The sequence below is a fragment of the Acomys minous genome (assembly GCF_964271855.1).
Source record: "Acomys minous genome assembly, chromosome: 2".
Classification (NCBI taxonomy): Eukaryota; Metazoa; Chordata; class Mammalia; order Rodentia; family Muridae; genus Acomys; species Acomys minous.
In genome coordinates, this window is record NC_140484.1 from 67,764,398 (window position 1) to 67,783,933 (window position 19,536).

At 47.1% G+C, this 19,536-nt stretch overlaps 1 protein-coding gene across 1 annotated transcript; it reads left to right on the forward strand.

Moving 5' to 3' along the window:
* The first annotated feature begins 8,800 nt into the window (after positions 1-8,800).
* On the forward strand, positions 8,801-12,214 carry LOC311592383 (uncharacterized protein C10orf120 homolog). The gene is made up of 3 exons (XM_084772737.1): positions 8,801-9,039; positions 9,184-9,259; positions 11,236-12,214. Exons 1-3 carry the CDS (start codon positions 8,843-8,845, stop codon positions 11,974-11,976), a joined length of 1,014 nt encoding a protein of 337 aa, XP_084628863.1. The 5' UTR covers positions 8,801-8,842; the 3' UTR covers positions 11,977-12,214.
* The last annotated feature ends 7,322 nt before the right edge of the window (positions 12,215-19,536 follow it).

The following is a 19,536-nucleotide window of genomic DNA, read 5'->3' on the forward strand; positions in this document are numbered from 1 at the left end:
GACTGTTCTGGGACTCTCCGTTGAAAGCTCAGGAATGCAGATTGATAGTAACTCCCTCCCACTACCCCCACTCCTCGTCCGCCCATCCCCCATTCCCCCCCACCCCCCACCCCCCCTGGCCTCCATGAGAGTGCCAGGATCCCAGGCAAGGCCTTGCCAAGCAGGGTTTTAAGATAAGGTAGTCTCATGTTTGAATACCGTTAACTCACTTGATCCTTCTTATGCATGTTCAATTAGCTTCAGCCCTCCTGGAAAACATGATTCCTTCCCTGGGCAAACCCCTCGAGGAGCAGTGAGGAACCTATGCAGGGGGGGGGGGGGTTAACAGAGAAAGACTAGCTCTTTGCACACCCTCTCACAACTCAGGGAGAAGCCTACATCCTTACTGACCCAGCTTAGTAAGCTCCACCTCCAATGTGGAAAAGGGTCCCGGATCTCACACTAGAGCTTGCAAGCCCTGGGAGGGCAAAGGGGATGGCTTTCAGACAGAACGTTATCACACTTCCATGTAGAAAGAAATACACGAGAGAAGTGAGGGAAGGCCGTCTATATTTCCTGGGGCATCAAAGAGGCTCCACCCTGCGTGGTGGTTGTATCCGGTGGAGTTTCCTGAGCAACAAAGATGAATAAGAGCTCACACCTGCCCGTAGGGACGGTATTCGGTCAGGATAGATCACTGCAGTTGTCTCAGGCTGCAGAACTTTTCCTGCTGAAGGGAACAAATCCTTCCTTAAGCCAGATAGCCCCAACCTAAAGCATCAGCACAGCATCAGTCTGGCCAGCATGCCATGCCATACCATGTACATGGTGCAAATACTGTCTTTTAGATTTATTTTATGCGTATGACCATTTTGCCTGCATGCATGTATGTGCACCACTTGTGTACCTGGTGCCCATGGTCAGAAACCCATGGATATCAAATCCTCTGGAACTGGAGTGATCGGTGCTTGCGAGGCACCTTGTGGGTGCTGGGAACTAAATCATGGTCCTCTGCAATAGCAACAACTGCCCTTAACCGCTGAACAATCTCTCCAGCCCCCAAACTCCAATAGTCTTAGCATTCCCCACTTACTGACACAGGTCACTAAAGTGGCTGATGCGGTTTCTTTCCAAAGTGTGAATTTTCAAACATACTGTACTAAATGTTTAAGTGAATTCATTCATAAATAGCTTGTAGTCTGGTGCCTACTTATAATAAATGTACAATGAATATTAGTTATTGCTGTTACTTTGATGATGTTTCTTATTTCAAAGCCAACCCATCTTCTAAGAGTGTTTTGCCTGAAAGTATGTATGTATGTGCACCATTTGTGTGCCTGGTGATACAGGGGTGACAGTGGGAACTGTTAAACCTTGTGTATCACTATTCTTCTGTGTGAATGCCTTTGGCTCCATATTTAATTTCATTTTCCTTATCAGAAAAATCTGCACCATTCAGTCACCACACCATTTCCTGGGGAGTCTGACCTCAGATTACGTTGAGATTTGGCCAAACTGTTTTGCTTTGGCTATTCCAAATTTAAAATAGTATGACCTTGGACAAATGCTTGAAACTTTCCTGCAGTACACTGCTTTCTTTGTCTGCAAAATTCTGCAAAGCCAGACCTCCCGAGGGTTGCCTCCGGATTGGCTCTGGCAGAGGTCTAGATGGGAGGGGCAGCCCTGGGTTTAGTGCAAGCTCAGCTGTGATCAGGTCCTGGCCTGCCCTTCACCCAGGTCGCCTGACTGATGGCTGAGTCTGTAAATTCTCCCCTTCGATCTTCCCCACCAACATCTTCTACAATTCACAGGGAACCTCCCAGAGGTCTTGGCTATATATAGCCGTCCCTCTAGTTCACAGTCCCTTCACTCATCTCAGGGCGTTGGAAAGGAGGCAATTGTTATCCTCCAGTCAGTCTCTCCTTGAAGTTTGAGTCCAACACGGTCATCCTATCATCTCCTGTGTCTTAGGGTCTAGCTCGCTTTGTCTTGTCTAAACTCCCACAGATCTGTAAGGTCGGAGCTGGGTCTTGAGCCCAAGACAAACGCCTTTCTTGGGAAGAAGGTTATTCTCTAAACGACAAGGCCTGGGTGATTCTTTGTCCTCCCATACTTTTCCCTCCCACTGCATCCTCTCCCCTCTCTCCCTTCTCTCTCCTCTTCTTTACTTCAGCCTCTCCTCCTCCGCCCGTCTTCCCCTCCCGCTCCATGTCTACCTCGCCCACTTTGTGTGCAGTGTCCCATTTGCGCAGATTACTCTGGCTGTGCCTGACACTCTCCGTGCCCTCACTCACTGTTTGTTAAGGGCCTTGGCCACATTAGCACATTATCAAAAAAAGAGTTTTCATAGTGGTACCTGCTCAGCAAATTCTAAAATGGAGACAGAAGAGCCCAAAGCAGCCTTTGGAGGGTTTCCTTTGGTCTCAACTTGCTCCAGGCTCCCCTGAACCTACTTAAATTCTGTGCTTTGAGGCTGTGGCATAAAGTTATATACCTTGGACACGAAGGTATATAACTTGCTTGGGAACCAGAAATTTCAGGTGTCAAGTCTTCCCTTCAGGTAGAGTACTCTCCCAAGCACAAGGACACAGGAGAAGCTTGATGACTTTCCAGAGCTGGCCTCTCCTGGTAACTTCTGGCGCTGGGCCCAGTGATAGTGGGGCTGCTCAAGAGAGGCCATTGAGGGCTGGGGCTATAATTTAGTTGGTAGAGAACTTGCTTAATGTGCCCCGTGTTTCCCACCAAGCATCACATAAACTAAGTGTGGTGATGATGGTTCATGCTTATAATCCCAACACTCACAAGGTGGAGGCAGGCTATCAGACCTTCAAGTTCACTCTTGTCGACATTCAAAGTTCCAAGCTCAAAGCAGCCTGGGCTATATAAAACACTATCTTCATACATACATACATACATACATACATACATACATACATACATATACATACACAAGCCCCTGGGAGATGTGTACTCTAGGAATATGAATTTGGTGAGGTACAGCCCCTGGGGTGGGAAAGGGTCATCTCTTCTATGTTAATTCTGTCCAGGCTGCGCAAACAGGATGAAGGGCTCCAAATATAGAGATTCAGCCCCACCCCCCAAAGTCCCAGTCTCCAGCTTTGTCTGGTTGTGGTAGGACCAGCAGAGTTACAGGAAGGTTTGCCTGGCGCCATCTCCATGCCTGTCTAATGCAGGAAGTTGTTATTTGAAGATAAGGGAAACCACAGTCAATGCCCTTCCTCTGTAACCGGATACAGGCTCGGAACTGTGAGAGACCACAGCACGGGTTAGAGGCTCTGTAAACCTAGATGGCCGAGAAACCAGCTGGCCTGTGAGCTCAGGAGTTAACGCAGCTCTAGATGCAGACAAGCTACTTCCACTGCTTGAGAAGGGGCCATGTTTCCTGAGAATGACCCGACAGATGTTTTCTGTGACGGCAGAGAGACAGCGAAATTCCCAACTTTGCCATGTCCCACCTGCCCACTCCCTCTGCACATCCAACCACTTACAGTTTAACTGATCATGCCAGCTCCCTCTGGCTCTCCTCCAGAGAGCATTCCTTCTCTGCCTGCCAAGTTCTCATTATGGGGTTTGTGCAAATGTCTATTCACAACAGAGTCAAGGTCAGCTTGGCGTTAGAGCACAGTTGCCATCCCTAAGATGGCTGGGTGCCGTGAACCACCTCCAAGTCCCCTTTCCCGGACTACACCTCCCCCTCAGAGGGTTCTGTGGTGGTCTGAGTGAGAAATGGTCCCATAGGCTCATGTGTTTGACCATTTGGTCCCAAGTTGTTCTTACTGTTTGGGAAGGTTTTGGAATCTTTAGGAGGTGAAGCCTTGTTGAAGGAAGTGCATCGTTAGGGGCGGGCTTTGAGGGTTTATAGCCTGCCCACTTCCAGTTCACTCTGTATCTATGTTTGCAATTGAGTATGTGAGCTCTCTGTTCCTGCTCTAGAGGCCTGCTGACATGCCTCCCCAACCATTATAGATGTCCCCTTGGGAATCCCAAGCCCATATCTAAGAATTACCCATCCCACTAATATTTATTGAACAATCTCTATGTGCCAGCAATTACATTACAAGCAGAGAAAATAAAATCAAGATCATTAAAACTCCTGCTCTCGTAGAGCAGAAACAGCAGGAATGAGGTCATAATAATAAGCAGTATCCTAGAGACTTTTGCAAGGCATTGGATCTCCATCATTGCTGCCCAACAGGACTCCTCAGAGAGCATCCAGATCTCCTGATACCCTATCATGCCTCTAGCCCATCACAACAGCACCTCTAGGGAGTGGGGATCCAGACATAACAGAACCTTCACATGCGCTATAGATCCACAAAAAAAGTCCTACAGAGGGGACAGGGACAGCGGTAGGCACCATCCTTTCTGAAACCAGCCTGTTTGGTTTTGACAACCAAGGTGATGCCATGACTGTGAGGAGAGAACTGAATCCCTTGGTAGCTCTTTTTCTCACTTGACCTTCCCAGCTGCCTCCCAATAGAGGCTGAGTTTGGTATTATTCTGGTCGCTGACCTAAAACTGAGGCTGTCTCATGTGATATTCTCCAGGGGGAGTAAGCTGGCAAAGGGGTAGCATCTGAAAGAAAGCTAACTGTGTGCATTTATTCCTAGTTCCACAATCCCTGACATCACTCACCCCAGCATCCTAGCATCAACAGCATGGTACTATTTACACCCAAGAAAAGGGTAAGTGCTGCACATCAGCCCTTTATTATGGTCCTCCACCAGCCCAGAGTTGTCTAAATGTCTAAAGCAGCCTGCTAAACTGGGTTATTTTTCAATAAAAATAAACAGTTCCCTATGTTAAGTAAATGGGATATATCTAAATTCAAATGTAATGGATTCAATTTTTTTTATGGTCAAACACAACCACTTTACCCAGAGAGCTACTGTTAGCACACACACGCCTTTCCCACCACTCTGTAGTGCATCTTTGTCCTGAATATTTTATCAGAACCCACCAGAGCATACAACTAATGCATTAGGATTTTAATATCAGACATCTAGTAACATACTTAGGGGAGCTTTTGGTTCTTAAAATGTTCATCTACTGTGATGTTAATCATCAGCTTAACAGCCTCAGAAATTCCCTGGAATGCGGACCTCTGGGCACATGGGGAGTGTATCTTGAGGTAGGGAAAACTATCCTGTGGGAACATGGTCCAGGGATGGAGTGGAGTGAGAATTTGGAGTGCTTGCAAGGACACTCCAAGAAAACAGGACAGGAGGCTGGTGGCCTCGGTTTCTTCAAAACACTGAATCATTCTTGGAATGTGTCATTTTTCTCCCAGGTTGAACAGATGGGGTGAGTTTACTTCAGATTACTCATGACGGCTTGCTACACTTTTCCAGTTAAATGTTTAAACTGTCCTCTGTGCGCCTCTATGGAAAAACATGTTTTTGCCACACCACACAGGGCTTGTCTTTCTTACTGTAAATAGTTTGAACTCAAGTGAACTTCACCCATATGAACCCCCTTAACCCTCAGAACACAAATCGCCTGCTCCTCTGAATAAAGTTGGCTGTTGCATGAGACTTTAGTCAGCCTCATTTATCGGCTCCATCCTCCCAGGTGCCACCACCCCTGGAGCAGTGACACTATGGGTGTCACCATTCTTTGGGTGGGATCCTTGGGCCGCATTGGAGGGTCCAGGAAACAATATTGATATTGAACCAAGGTATCAATATCAAATCACTATGTGTGTCCTGTAGCTATTTGGCCCCCTTGTAAGGCCCAGCTTGACTCAAGGCCAGCCAGCCTGTGCTGAGGGTCCAGCTGTATCTAAAAATATTCCACTACTCCTACCCCTGGAATGGACTTACCCCTCCCAGCTAGCCTGCTAAATTCTGCTTTTGCAAAAGATATAAAAAGCACTTGAGCCTGCTTTTTGAGGTCTGCAGCTTGAAAGAGCTTGTCAGACCTTGATGCACATTGACTCAATAAAATTCCTGTGTGTATTGCACCGACATCGGACTCCGTTTCTCTCTGGGGGCTCCGGGGATGGACTAGAGATCTCTCTGGAGATCTCAGTCTTACAGCATGGCTAGAGGAAGAGACCTGAGCAACGTGTATGGATTCTCATGCTCTCTCCTATGCCTCTGAGTGTGATACGGCCAGCTGCTGCCAGCCCCTACTGTCTCTCTTCCCCCCCATGACAGACTATCCCTTGACTCCTGCGCTAGAACAAGCCCTTTCTCCCTTAAGCTGCTCTCGTCAGGGTATTTTATCACAGCAATGGGGGAAAGAAACTAACTAAGACGTGGACCCTAATTTGAAGATGAATGCCTTCCATATCAGTTCTGTCCATCCAGGAGCTTGGGTGTCCTAGTTAGGATTACTATTGCTAAGATGGAACACCATGACCAGAAGTAAGTTGGAGAGGAAAAGGTTTTCCTGGCTCACACTTCCACATCGTAGCCCATCACTGAAGGAAGTCAGGACAGGAACTCAAACAGGGCAGGAACGTGGAGGCAGGAGCTGATGCAGAGACCATGAAGAGGGTGCTGCTTAGTGGTTTGCTTCACATGACCTGCTCAGTCTCCTTTCTTATACAACTGAGGACCACTAGTCTAGGTATGCTCCCTGCTCCCCCTTTCCCCCCCCTCACAGCTGTCTGAGCCCTCCCACATCAGTCACTAATTAAAAGAATGCCCTACAGGCTTGCCTACAGCCGATGTTATGGAGGCATTTTTCTCGATTGAGGCTTCCTCCTCTTAGTGACTCTAGCCTGGGTCAAGATGGTATAAAATTAGCCAGCACAACGCCTGCCTAGTCTTCAGGAAAGCACTGCGCATGCCCTGTGGTGGATCTTAGCAGCAAAGAAGCCAGAGGAAGACTCTATTAGGGAGATAAAACCCCATGACTAAAATGACTTCGGTGGGAAGAACGACAGCAGGTTGGCATGGCGCCAGGGACAGCTGTGAGTTCACACCTCGTACCACAAACAGGAGGCAGGGAAAGATTCAGATGGGAATGGAGCATGGCTTTTGAAACCGCGAAGCCTGGCCTCCGTGACAGGATTCCCCCAGCAAGGACACGCCTCCTCGTCCATCCCCAAACACTGCCAGCAACTGTCCACAATGTATTCACGTGCCTAAAAACACAAGGAACATCCCATTCAAAGCACCATAGAGGCTCTCGCGGTGCCTTGGAGAAGAACCAGGTGAGGGACAACCTCTCCCCTGAACCCATCAGGAAAGGGCTGACGACAATTCTTATAAAGAATCTGAATCGTATGTGATTCGGTGTTAGAAGGAGGACAGCATATTTCATGAATCTATTGATTAATCTTGGAGATGGCAGGTGAGCCTTGGGGATAATCCTTTTTAAATATGAAATGCCCCCTGAGAGGCTCGTGTGTCACCTACACAACGTAGGAGTGACACTCACACTCATACCCACGTGATTAACACTGGGATAATTATTATTATTATTATAACCACTAGCTGCATTTTCCGTTTCTAGTCTAGGAGCCCATGCGGCTTGGTTAGGGTTACTATTGTTATAACGGAACACCATGACCCAAAGCATGATGGGAAGGAGAGGGCTTACACTTCCAGGGCCCAGATGTGATATTATCAATGGCGATAAGAAGTTGTAGAAACCTTGGGATGGCAGCCTAGCTAGAAGAAGGGCGTTGCCAGGGGTGAGACTCGAAGGTGATATCTCCCCTGGCTCCAGCCTGGGCCCTCTGCCTCCTGCTCTGAGAAGCAGCAAAAGCAATGAGCCACTAGACCACTCCACCACACCTTCCCCACCAGGATACAACTGAGTCAAACTAAGGCCCTCTTCCCTCAGCTGTCTCCTGCTGAGGGATTTGTTGCACTAATGGGAAGAGTGATGCATATAAGCTACAAGATGCACCAGAGAGAGAGAGCCAGAGCCCACGGTGGTGGCTGCAGGGACAACTGCGGATACAGAGGAGTGCTTTGTCTTGCTCGTAAACACACAAACTTTTTGACATCCATTATAAAAAAAAAACAACTTGGAAATGGAAAATTCAGCTAATAATTATAATATTAGTAATTATCCTAGAGTAAACTGGATATGTTTGAGTGCGGGTGTCAGTCTGACTTTGGATAGGTAGCACCTTCTTACGCGATGCAAGGAGAGCATTGACCATAAAGGGAAAAGGCAATGGTTAAAGAGCACCTGGCGTCCACATAGGAACTTCTACTCAAAAGACACCTTTAAGGAAGCGAAGAGGTAGGACTGCATAGTTCCGTGGCTAAGAGCGCTTGCTACTTTTGCAGAGGAGGACCAGGGTTCTGTTTCCGGTACCCACATGGCAGCTCACAACCATCTGCAATCCATTTTAGGGGATCTGATGCCTTCTTTTGGCCTTTGCAGGCACTGCATGCATGTGATGCCTATATATACACTCTGCCACACACGCATATACATGAAAATTAAAAATATAATAGAAAGATGTATCTTGAAGAAGAGTAAATATTTGTAATTAATTTCACCAAAATATAGAAAGAAAGCCTATATGCTATTAAGAAAAGGAAAGCTTAAGGGAAAAAAAGCCCCCTTAAAAAAAAAACCTCGTAAGTAGGTATTGATGCCTACTTCCTCATCCCATCACGGCCGCCATGCCACACTCTACCTAGTCTCTTTCTGGGCTCCAGCCAGCCACATAGCGGCAGTGAGTGCCTGTTTCCCCTCCCCCACCCCCACCCCCAAGGGTCCTTTCACCCTTAGGTGCAGACTTCATAATAAAGCCTTGGCTAAGCCAGTTATGACATGACCGGTGGTTTGACTGTCCCTTGAGCTCCCATTGAACAGTCTCAGACACAAACTCCAGGCAGTAACACCTCCTGCACTAGCCTGTTGCTGGAGTATGATGAAAGAGTGGGAAAATCGCTTTCAGAAATGTAGAAGCCAGAGAGCTGGCCATGCAAAGACCCAGGAAGGGACCACTGTTGAGGGAGAGCAAAACGTCAAAGAGCTACCCAAGATCCCCAGCACCAGCTACCCCTTGATAGCTCAAGATTTCCCATACCACAAAGAGGACCTCTGTACTGCAATGCCTTTGGGGTGAGTATGGCTTGGGTACCCAGTCCTTTCCTAGGTGGTCTCAACCTAGTTAACGTAGAACCACCACCTATGGGTTTCTCACCACAAAAAAAAGCTGGAAAGGCCCTTTCCAGGGCTCTAACTGATTGCCCCTCTGCCTCCCAGGATATGGACAGCATTCTACAAATCAGACCCACGCATCGCCCTTGGAAAATACTCCCCAATGGAACAAGAGATCCTAGTAAGTGCTGTCAAGTTTGCACGGACAGAGGTCCCTCTGGAGTTCAATTGCAGAGGTAGGGGGATCCCAGGGTTCAAAACCCACCAAACACAGATGTTTCCACAACAGCTCACGCTGCCTATGTCTAGTGGTGTATTTTACTCTCTGAATGTCCCAATCAGGAGTACAGCCATAAGTAGGGCTGGGAAAAATGGCTCCGTGGATGAGCACACTTGCTGGGCAAGCATAAAGACCTGAGATTGAAATCTTATCACCTACATAAAAATGTCAACCGCAGCACTGGGGAGCAGAGACAGGTGGACCCTGGGAGCTTGCTTAGAGAAAATTGCAAGCTTCTAGTTCAGTGAGAGACTATGTCTCAAAGGACTATGGCGGTGTTAGGGGAAGGCACCTAATGTCCTCTTCTGGACTCTGAATGCATATAGTTAGGACATTTACCCTCAACTACATGTAGGCAATGAATGCACATACACCAAACACACACACACACACACACACACACACACACACACACACACACCTGTAAGTGATAATAAATTATGAGACTGCCATTTCTTAAGCACTTCTTATCTGGCACTATGTTGTACTTTGAGTGCCTCACAACTTCATATCTTTTAACACATGGCCTTTCAGTGCCACACAAGATGCTGTCCATGAACTCAATCATGGTGGGGGAAGGGCTCACAAGACCACAGTTCTCCCTCAGCAGCTAATGGTGGAGCCAGAGAAGAAATCTTTTCTTCAGTGTTGTAGCTGCCGGCGATTTGTTTGTGACCCGGGGGGCGGGGGGGGGGGGGGAACTCATGTAAACAACATAAATCAAAGTGGGTGGGTCACAAATATCAAAACACACAAACAAAAAAAGAAAGGAAGGAAGGAAGAGAGAGAGAGAGGGAGAGAGAGAGAGGGAGGGAGAGAGAAAAGGAACCATGAGAGCAGGAGAGACTTGTACAGAAGGAGAAGTTTAGTGGAATCGAGAGGGAGATGGAAGCAAGAAACAGGGGTGAAATATTCATTATATACATTTACAAAACTGTCAAAAAATTAAAATCAGGGCCTGGAAAGATAGCCTAGCTGCTCCTGCAGAGCTTAGTCCCCAGCACCTAAGTCAGGCAACTCACAGCTGCACATAACTGTAGCTCCAGGGTAGCCACACTCTCTTCCGGCCTCCACAGTCACCTGCACACATGCACACGTACCCCTCCCCACAAATATACATAATTAAAAACAAATTAATATTTTTTAAAAAAAATCATCCAAAATGAAATAAACAGAAATAAGGATGGATAAGCTGCAAACATACTTGATAAAGATGAAGCTGCCGGGTCCTCAGCTCCTCTTACGGTCACTGTGTAGGACCTGAGTGTGCAGTGCCCCCCGCCCCCACAGGCTTGCGTGTTTCGACATACAGTCTCTGGTAAGTGAGACAGTTTTGAGAGATTGCGGAACCTTTAGCAGGCGGGGTCTAGCAGAACAAAGAAGCGGCCACTGAGGGAGGGAGTAGTTTTTGCCTGGCCTCGGCTTCTGACCTGATTCTCTGAGAGGAGGGCAAGCTGCTCTGTGTCTCTCCCACCATGGAGGCGCTTGCCACCATGCCTTCCCTACGATGAAGAGTTATATCCCCCTCAAACTGTGAGCGGAGTAAATGCTTTCTCGCTGAAGCTTTTTCTTGCCATTTAGTCATATGGTCACAGTGATGACAAAATAACACTCACGCAGTAGTTGCTCTCATACACATTGTCTTTTGAGGCTTCATAATAATCTTGGTAAGGTCAATAAAAGTATTCTAATTTCACAGTAGATAAAAGGAGAGGCAGACTTTGAACCCAACTTCTGCCCTCTTTACCATTTATAGGGATTGAGATGCTCTTAGCAGTGAAGGGAGAACCAGCCACTAGCTAATTCTTTGCATGGAGACTGTCTACCCCTAAGTATTGAGGTTTAAAAAAAAAAAACAATCTTCTTTCCATTTTCAGCATCTCGGTGGTGTTCACACCATAGCAGCAAGAAGATTTTTAGCTGACAAACACCAAAAGGAATGGCGGATGCTGAGGGAACTACAGGCCCTCTCTCCAGACTACAAAATGGCCACGCAATGTAGAAGGCAGCCCTCTTCTCCCTGTGCTATGTGTGGACCACCGGAAAAAATATGGACAGCGAAGGTGTCTGTGCCCATAGAGGAGTTTAAAACACCCCGCCGAGAGATGGTTGACATCAAGAAACATGTAAAAAGGATGCAGCTAGCGCGAGCGCTGAGAGATAAGCAGCTTTCTCCATACCTCGAAAGGCTCAGGAGTGCCACGTCGCTGTCTGGAGCAGAGCCGGCGTCCACGGGGACAGACAGGTCCAGCGAAGAGGGAGACAACAGTGACAAAGCCAGTCAGAGGGAGAAAGGGGAGGCCGAGTTCAAACCCACAGAAACACGAGAGATTATAATGAACGTGGTTTTCAAGTCGGAAGAACCTAAGAAGTGTTTGGTTTGCCATCGAAATGACCGGAAAACCTTCCTCCCAGCGAAGAGACAGGAGCGGCGCATCACAGGCCTGACAAACAGGAACCTCTTCCCTATCGCTGGTTTCCCTGGAGACCTGATGCTCATGCACCAGGATTTTATATCAAGGGGAATCCACCCCAATGACGCCATTAAGATCTACTGGCTGCCGGAAGAGGAGAGCTGCAAAGCACACAAGAATGGGGCTGCTCGCTGCCCGTATTGAAACTCTGTCTAGTGCTCAGCATAAACAAGTGTGCTGCGCTTTATTTCTCCTGGACGGCATGCCCACGGTTTGTCCCTCTCTGCTCTTCTCCTGAGTTCCTCTGCTTCTTCTATTCTGTCTCCATGGTGTCTCCAAGATGAGACGCTGTTGCTGAGGCTGGCTCTCAGCAACTCTTGAGTCTTAGCTCCGACCCTCACCACCACTGTCTTAAGTTCTAAACTGTGGGTTTGGCCTGACTGGTCAGCCTGTTTGCTTCACCCTGGGTATTTATTGAAAAACTGAAGTTGCCCGCCCAACACTGAGTCCTGACACTAGGAAGCAATCTGCATGTGAGTGACAGGGAGTGAATTCGCAGCCTCTCCTAAAGTATCTTCTGGCTCAATCTGAGCATTGGGCATAGATAGGAACTTCACCTTTTGGGGGGACATATAGAACATTTATATGTCTATTTATAGAGAAGGTGTTTCCTGCATGTATGTCTGTGCACCACGTATGTGCCTGGTGCCCATAGAGACTAGAAGAGAGTGCTGGGTCCCCTGGCACTAGAATTAAAGATGGTTGTGAGCCACCATGTGGATGCTGGGAATCAAACCCAGGTCCTCTGGAAGAGCAGCCAATGCTCTTCACTGCTGGGCCATCTCTCCAGCCCCTTTTTGTTTTTGACATAGGGTCTCACTGACCTTCACCTTGCCTTTCCAAGTAGCTCAGAGGATAAACTTATGCCACCAGGCCCAGCTTGCAATCTGTTTTTGACCAGTGAAAAATAAAAGAAATTCAACACTCCCCTCTCCCTGCAAAACCCACACAAAGTACTTTCACATTTGCACATGTGCACACACCCATAAAGAAGGCATCTGTCCTCTTTGTCCCTTCCTTCTCTAGTGCTGTGGAGGAATTGAGACATTTTCATTTGGAGATACATTTTCACCCTGTCTACCATAGGGTTCCCTTGTATTGAGCAAGCTACAGAATTCCGAAGTTAAACCGGAACAGATGGTCTTCAGGGAGTAGAGAGGGCTCAGGAATTACACACTACCTATTCTTGTCAGCAATACCCAAATGAAAGCTACAGACATTGACCCTGAGCAGAGCCTGACTCCAGCAGCAAGAAGAACTCAGCCTGGTGGCTTGGGGCTATTGGTGAGGCACTGCTGACATCTGTCTCCTTGTCACCTGGAGCGACCACAGTGAAGCTTCTGGGTCATTCTCTCAGGTCCCCTGAGTGGTCTACAGAAGAAGGGTAAAGTGGCTGGAAACAAGTGCTCATTTGCTTTTCTCCACATGGCTCTGGGAAACAGTGGCTCCTGCTTTACTATTCTGGAAGTCTCCAAGGAAGAGTAACTAGGTGACTACAGTCCAGGCAGGACTTCCTGCTTGAGGAAGTTTCCAGTCCCCTCTAGTACCTTCCCTGGCCTTGTACCTGAGAGGTGTCTAGAAATCTCAAGACATGAGTAACAGACTAACAGCCTCCCCTACATTCACTAGATTTCAGTATCAGCTGACCAAAGTCAGCTCCCACTAGTCTGACTGATTTATCCCGGAGCCCTATGAATGTCACTCTAAAACAAAGGCACAGACTCAAGTCCAGGTATTTAACAGCAGAGCTGTTGTAGGAGCTGGTTCCTTGGGAGTGGGGTTTCCAAATGGACAGACGTGTGTCAATGGACAGACATGTGTCTCCATTTATTACATATAACACTAGGATCCTTGTAGTTCACTCCCAGAACAGTGCTCACTGTTACAAAGCTTACTATAACGAGCTCTTGTGGAACAGTCCAACAATGCAATGAGCAAAAGGGTTATACATAGCACTTTTTCACTGGGTATACATCCAAGAGAACCCAGAACATTTGTCCACACACAAGTTTATACATAAATATTTAGAGTAATTTCCTTATAGCAGCCCCCAAATAGAAATAACCAAAATGGCCATCTGATGATGGGCAGTAAAATGAACACTGAAACGGTCATGTTTTTCAGGTATATGAAAGAGTAGGAACAGACCAAGACCCTATCATGATAACTGTAGAAATATCATGTCACGTGGATGAAGCCAGCCACAAAGGACCACACACTTTCCACTTCTCTGTTTGTGAAACGCCCATAAGAGTTAAATTCAGAGTCAGAAATGAGGTCTGAGGTTACTGTAGTTTGGAGTGAATTTAGAAAACATGGAGTGGACTTTGACATGTTTGATATTTCTTTCGGAAGTGATGAAGGTGTTCTGTGAAGGCATGGTGATGCTAGACTGCTCCCCCAACAGTCTAAAGATGGCTGGATTGTCAGCTTTAAGTGGGTGACTTGCATGGCAATGTGAATTATATATCAATAAGGCTGCCATATAAGACATTAATGGGCATCAATGACATGGTTACATTACTGAAACAATAGGGTTAGAGAAAAACACCGCCCATGTAGTCAAAAAACAACTGGATCCTTCTATCTGGCAACTGGCCTCAGTTCTGCTGAAGAAATAGGAGAGAAAGAAGGACCCAAGGCCCAAGTGGAGAGGCTCTTCTCCTCTCCCAGTGGTAGATGAGCCCCAGAACATAGTGAGTCCAGACCTCAGACTTCCCCCCACATCCACCCTCGGCTTCCACGATGTATCTCTTTAGGGCAGGGCTTTTTAAACAAGGTTGAGTTTCACACCCTCACTCCTTATGATGTGCAACAACCGTGGACACTGTCCTGGAACGGATGCTGTGCTATGCCGTGCTGACCTCAGAACAGAGCAGGCTGAGCCCCCAGCAAGACCACTGCTGCCTCCAAGCAGGACCAAAAAGAAAGGGCTCATAGTGCGAAGCTTATCTCGCAGCAAAATACTAAGGTGTCTGCCTAACCGTCCAGCTATAAGCTCCAGGCGTCTCATCCAGTAAGACCTAAACAACCAGGACACTGTAACACTGAGTTATTGCCTGCCTGTGTAGAACCCCCCCATAAAGGCAGTATCTTAGAATACCTTTGCCATTTCTCTGCTGCCCCCACTGCAGCCGAACCACCAAGTGTCTAATAAAGTTCTATCTCCCCTTGTCATCTGGGTGATCTCTTTCACAGCCCATGGCTTGCCGGCCTGTCACTACCATCTCTCAGCACAGCAACAATGTCTGGAGACATTTTTCGTTGTCACAACTTAGGGATGAGAGCTGGGGATGTTGCTGGTAGCTTGTAGGAAGGGCAGAGAGATACTATTAATCAAGTCAGTCCACCATGAATGAGGAATTAAGCAGGTCAATAATGTCATGGGTCCAGGGTTGAGACACAGTGCTTTGGGAAAAAGGGACAATGGTGACTCCGAGTAAACATGTTTGTGTTTTGTGACGCAATAATAGCCACCTGTCTGGTAAGGATACCACCCGTATATACAATAATTAAGAGAATGCAAACTTCCATTTCCCCAAAATCTAACCAACACTAGATTTTACCAAGAATTTTAAAGATAGCTCCATCAAAGATGCAGGAAATAACAGCTATTCTTTTAAGAGGCTCACTTCCTCAATTCCCAGTGGGGTTGGCTGGCGTCTTTTCAACGTCTCTACAGATGCAAATTTTTTGTGAAACACTCTTCCTGTTTCCTCTCACATTGCTTTGTCATCTTGTGGAGTAGAGAGACCATCAGTGTCCTTTTTTCCCACTGACCTTAAGGAATTCCCAGTGTGGGAGATTCGTGTCCCACAGAGCTGGGCAAATATGCTCTGAGCTATGTGGTCACTCAAGTGGTTCTCACAGAGGGTGCAGGTGAGGAACAAGGCTGCAACACCGTTTCCTGCTCAGCATTCAACAGAGCTCCTACTTCCGTGACTCAGCCTCCACCATGTTACGGATAGAAAGCCCTGGTTTCCATACACTTCCTCTTCCTACTCCAGAAACACTTCGCCGTTTCCGTCTCCCTCACTCTACTCTCCATGCTGAGCTGTGGTGAGAACAAAGCTTTCCGTGGTTTCACGCATGTGCCCAGGTAGACCAAGAGCAGGGAGAAAATGACGCCTTCCTCCGTGTCTCAGCCCAAAGATCCTGCATCCTCTCCACATGCCAGGCCTGATGCCCAGCTCTACAGCAGCAGCAGCAGCAGCAGCAGCAGCAGCAGCAGCAGCAGCAGCAGCAGACCAGCATGCTTGTGGCTTCCTGGAGAAACAAAAGGGATTGTGCTTTCCAGGGATAGCCAGCAATCGAAGTCTCTCCATATTCCGTGTCACAATGTCGTTTTGGCAGAAACTTTTGGATTAGCCTCAGTTTCTGAAGATTTATCTCCCTGCATGACCTGTTTCTAGAAGTCTTTAAACAGTCTCGCACCTCTCCTATGTGTCTTTTCTCCACTTCCCTACAAAAAAGGAGACATTCTATCTGACTAAGCCTGCTGACAGCATCCACCCCATCAGAACCGCCCTTGTAGTCTCTGTCTGTGCTGACCCGAGGCTCACTCCCCTCCCCAGCGCCCTGGCTTTCATTCTCCAGAGATGGGTGGAAGGGCTGAAGGGTGTCCTGGAAGCAGCCGCCTCTGCATGGTTCCCCTGTGTCTTAACAGAAACTCCACTTTTGTCTCGCTACCTGTTCCTACCCCACCAGCCACCGTGCCCAGAAAAAACGGAATCCAAACTCGGCTTGGAAAACTAGCCCAAGAGCAATGAAGACGGGGGTATATAAAGATGGCCAGGAGCCTCGCCATCCGCACCACGGTGCGGACGTGAAGGTGATGAGCACCGGAAAAAATGAATCAACGCGAAGTGCGACACAGAGGGAGGCGAGAAGAACTGCACCCCCATTTGCTGCGGACCAAAGAGGAGGTCGGCTCTTAGAGCAGGCAGAGCACGGCTGGGGCTTAGAGAAACACCAGGGCATCGAACTGCTGTCAGCCTGGCACCGTTGTATGCCATTTCAGAAGTCAATCTGGGTTCTTCTTTAAGCCCACTGGCGACTGGCTTTCTCCGCTCTTTCTGAGGCTTGTCGCTGCAAGGAGTCATAAATCCATAAAGTGCCTGCTTCTTACAGAGTCAGAAGAAGAGTCTGTTACCTGCTGGCACTCCCAGGTTGAGAAGACTTCCTCACTCTGGGAGATGGTAAATAACTTAGGCAAATGGTCACAAAGTACCTCCCTGACAAAACATAATCAGTCTATAAGTGGGTATGTGAGTAGATGAGCAGACAGATGAGATAGATAGATAGATAGATAGATAGATAGATAGATAGATAGATAGATAATAGATAAATAAATAATAGATAGATAATAGATAGATGATAGATAGATAGATAGATAGATAGATAGATAGATAGATAATAGATAGATAGATGATAGATAGATAGATAGATAGATGATAGATAGATAGATAGATAGATAGATAGATAGATAATAGATAGATAGATGATAGATAGATAGATAGATAGATGATAGATAGATAGATAGATAGATGATAGATAGATAGATAGATGATAGATAGATAGATAGATAGATAATAGATAGATAGATAGATAATAAATAGATAGATAGATAGATAGATAGATAGATGATAGATAGATAGATAGATAGATAGATGATAGATAGATAGATAGATAGATAGATAGATAGATAGATAGATAATAGATAGATAGATAGATAGATACTGGGAGGGAGAGATTAGTGTCACCTCAGGGCTTCAATCAAGAGCTCCAAAGCAGTCACAGCTGCCAAAAGTCTCATCCAAAAAAGTAACAAGAAGAATCAGAGGGAACATGCAAAACATTCCACTTCAAGAACACGCGCCCTAATGTCTCCCTCGGCTTTGAACTCCACCACCTTGGTTTTCAAAAATCCAACCGTGGATGACCAAGACACAGCTCAAATCAACTAGCCATGTAGTAACAACTACACCTATTACATCGTTGCAGCAAATCACCACGATGCTATTTGGAGTAATTATTGCTAATGTTTGACACAAACCCAGAAATCCATGTGGTGTTGTCCCTGAAGCCTAAAGACTTGGTTCTCTGTGAAAATATCCACATCCCCGAACGGATTAATCCATGTCCTGGTTGTACTCCTAACGTTTAGAATCCTACGGTAATTGTAACATGAGGAGCACATGAGGTGGCACGTGTGTATGAACGCAATTGCATCCCTGGATGTTCCCGCCACTTCAGCAAGCCTGTTACTTATCATTTGGTAAATTCTCTTCCTGGTGAGGGACACAGCTTTTAGCTTTTAAATCAGCTATTACCATGAAAGCCCTTTCCGGCGCAGCTTCTAACAATCCAACTCACGGCCTATTAGGGGTTGTTTCAGTTATTTTTGATATTCTATAAAGAGTGCGAGGTACCCTCTCCTGCTTAGAGGCGAAATTTCCCCTCTTTGAACCTGAAATGCTTTCAAAGAGGAGAGATAATGCCTTTCAAGAGTCCTGAAGCTGTCCTGTTCTTAAGAGCCGTGATGCTGTCCAAAGGCTCCTAATGCACAGAAGAGCATTAGCCGCTTACATTTCCGTTTTAATGAGGGCCTCGCTCATAGCTATCCAAAGGTCACACCCTTAGGAATTATTTCTCTCATGGAAAAAAAAGTCAATCTGGTTTCCACTCTGTCCGTTCTATCTCCGCTGATCCTGCCCAGGAGTGAATGTGGGACTAATAAGCCATCTCTTATTCCTGTTTTCCAGGCTAACACAAATCATACCTATATCTCTGCTAAAGAATCTGCCACTTAAGAGTAGGGGACAATTACAAGCCAGACAGTAGAATAGGACATTCTTGGCTCTTACTTCCTCCCATATAGACAATGTGGTAACTATTAAGAATCAAAGCTGAAGCGTTCCCCTCAGACCCACATAGCCCCCAGCTGGTGGTGTTATAGGGCCAGTGTGGACAGAGTGGGTTACTGGGACATGCCCTTTGTCCTAGTTAGGGTCACTATTGCTGTGATGAAACACCAGGACCAAAAGCAAGTTGGGGAGGGAAGGGTTTAATTCAGCTTACGCGGCTACATCACTGTTTATCAAATCAGAACAGGAAATCAAACAGGGCAGGAATCTAGGGGCAGGGGCTGATGCAGAGACCACAGAGGGGTGCTGCTTACTGCCTTGCTCCTCAGGACTTGCTCAACCTGCTTTCTCATAGAACCCAGGACCACCAGCCCTCTCTGCTTCCTGATACGGGGGCCACCACTGCATACCGCAGCACTCCTGTTGCTGTGTCTTCCCACCATGGTGAACCGAGGCTCCTGAAGCAGTAAACAAAATAAGCTCCTTGTCCCTCAGCATACGTCAATAGGGACAGGAATAGTCACTAGGCCCTAATCAAGTCCACATCTGCTCAGATCCAGCCACAGGCTGGAGTCTACATTCCACTGTACTGTTGGCGTTTTCCAGGCTTGCTCACACAGAGTAGTAGCCCAGCAGGACTTTCCCCGATGTCCCCAGCCTGGGACACAAATATGGGTGAGGAAGACCAGGAGAAGCTATGCCCAGGCCTCCTATCACCTGCGCATGCTGGAAGGGCTCATGGGTTTCTGGCCCCTCCCACCGCCATCCCACACGCCATCTCACAGGGGCTGAAGATGGATCACAGCTGGTGATGGGCAGTTCTCAGACAACTCTGGTC

What these genes read in the sequence shown, in the direction of transcription:
- LOC311592383 (XM_084772737.1), top strand. Translation starts at nt 8,843, where the DNA reads ATGATGAAAGAGTGGGAAAATCGCTTTCAGAAATGTAGAAGCCAGAGA. An exon ending in TGTACTGCAATGCCTTTGGG is followed by an intron (nt 9,040 to 9,183) that starts GTGAGTATGGCT and finishes TCTGCCTCCCAG; the next exon opens with GATATGGACAGCATTCTACA. An exon ending in CAATGGAACAAGAGATCCTA is followed by an intron (nt 9,260 to 11,235) that starts GTAAGTGCTGTC and finishes TTCCATTTTCAG; the next exon opens with CATCTCGGTGGTGTTCACAC.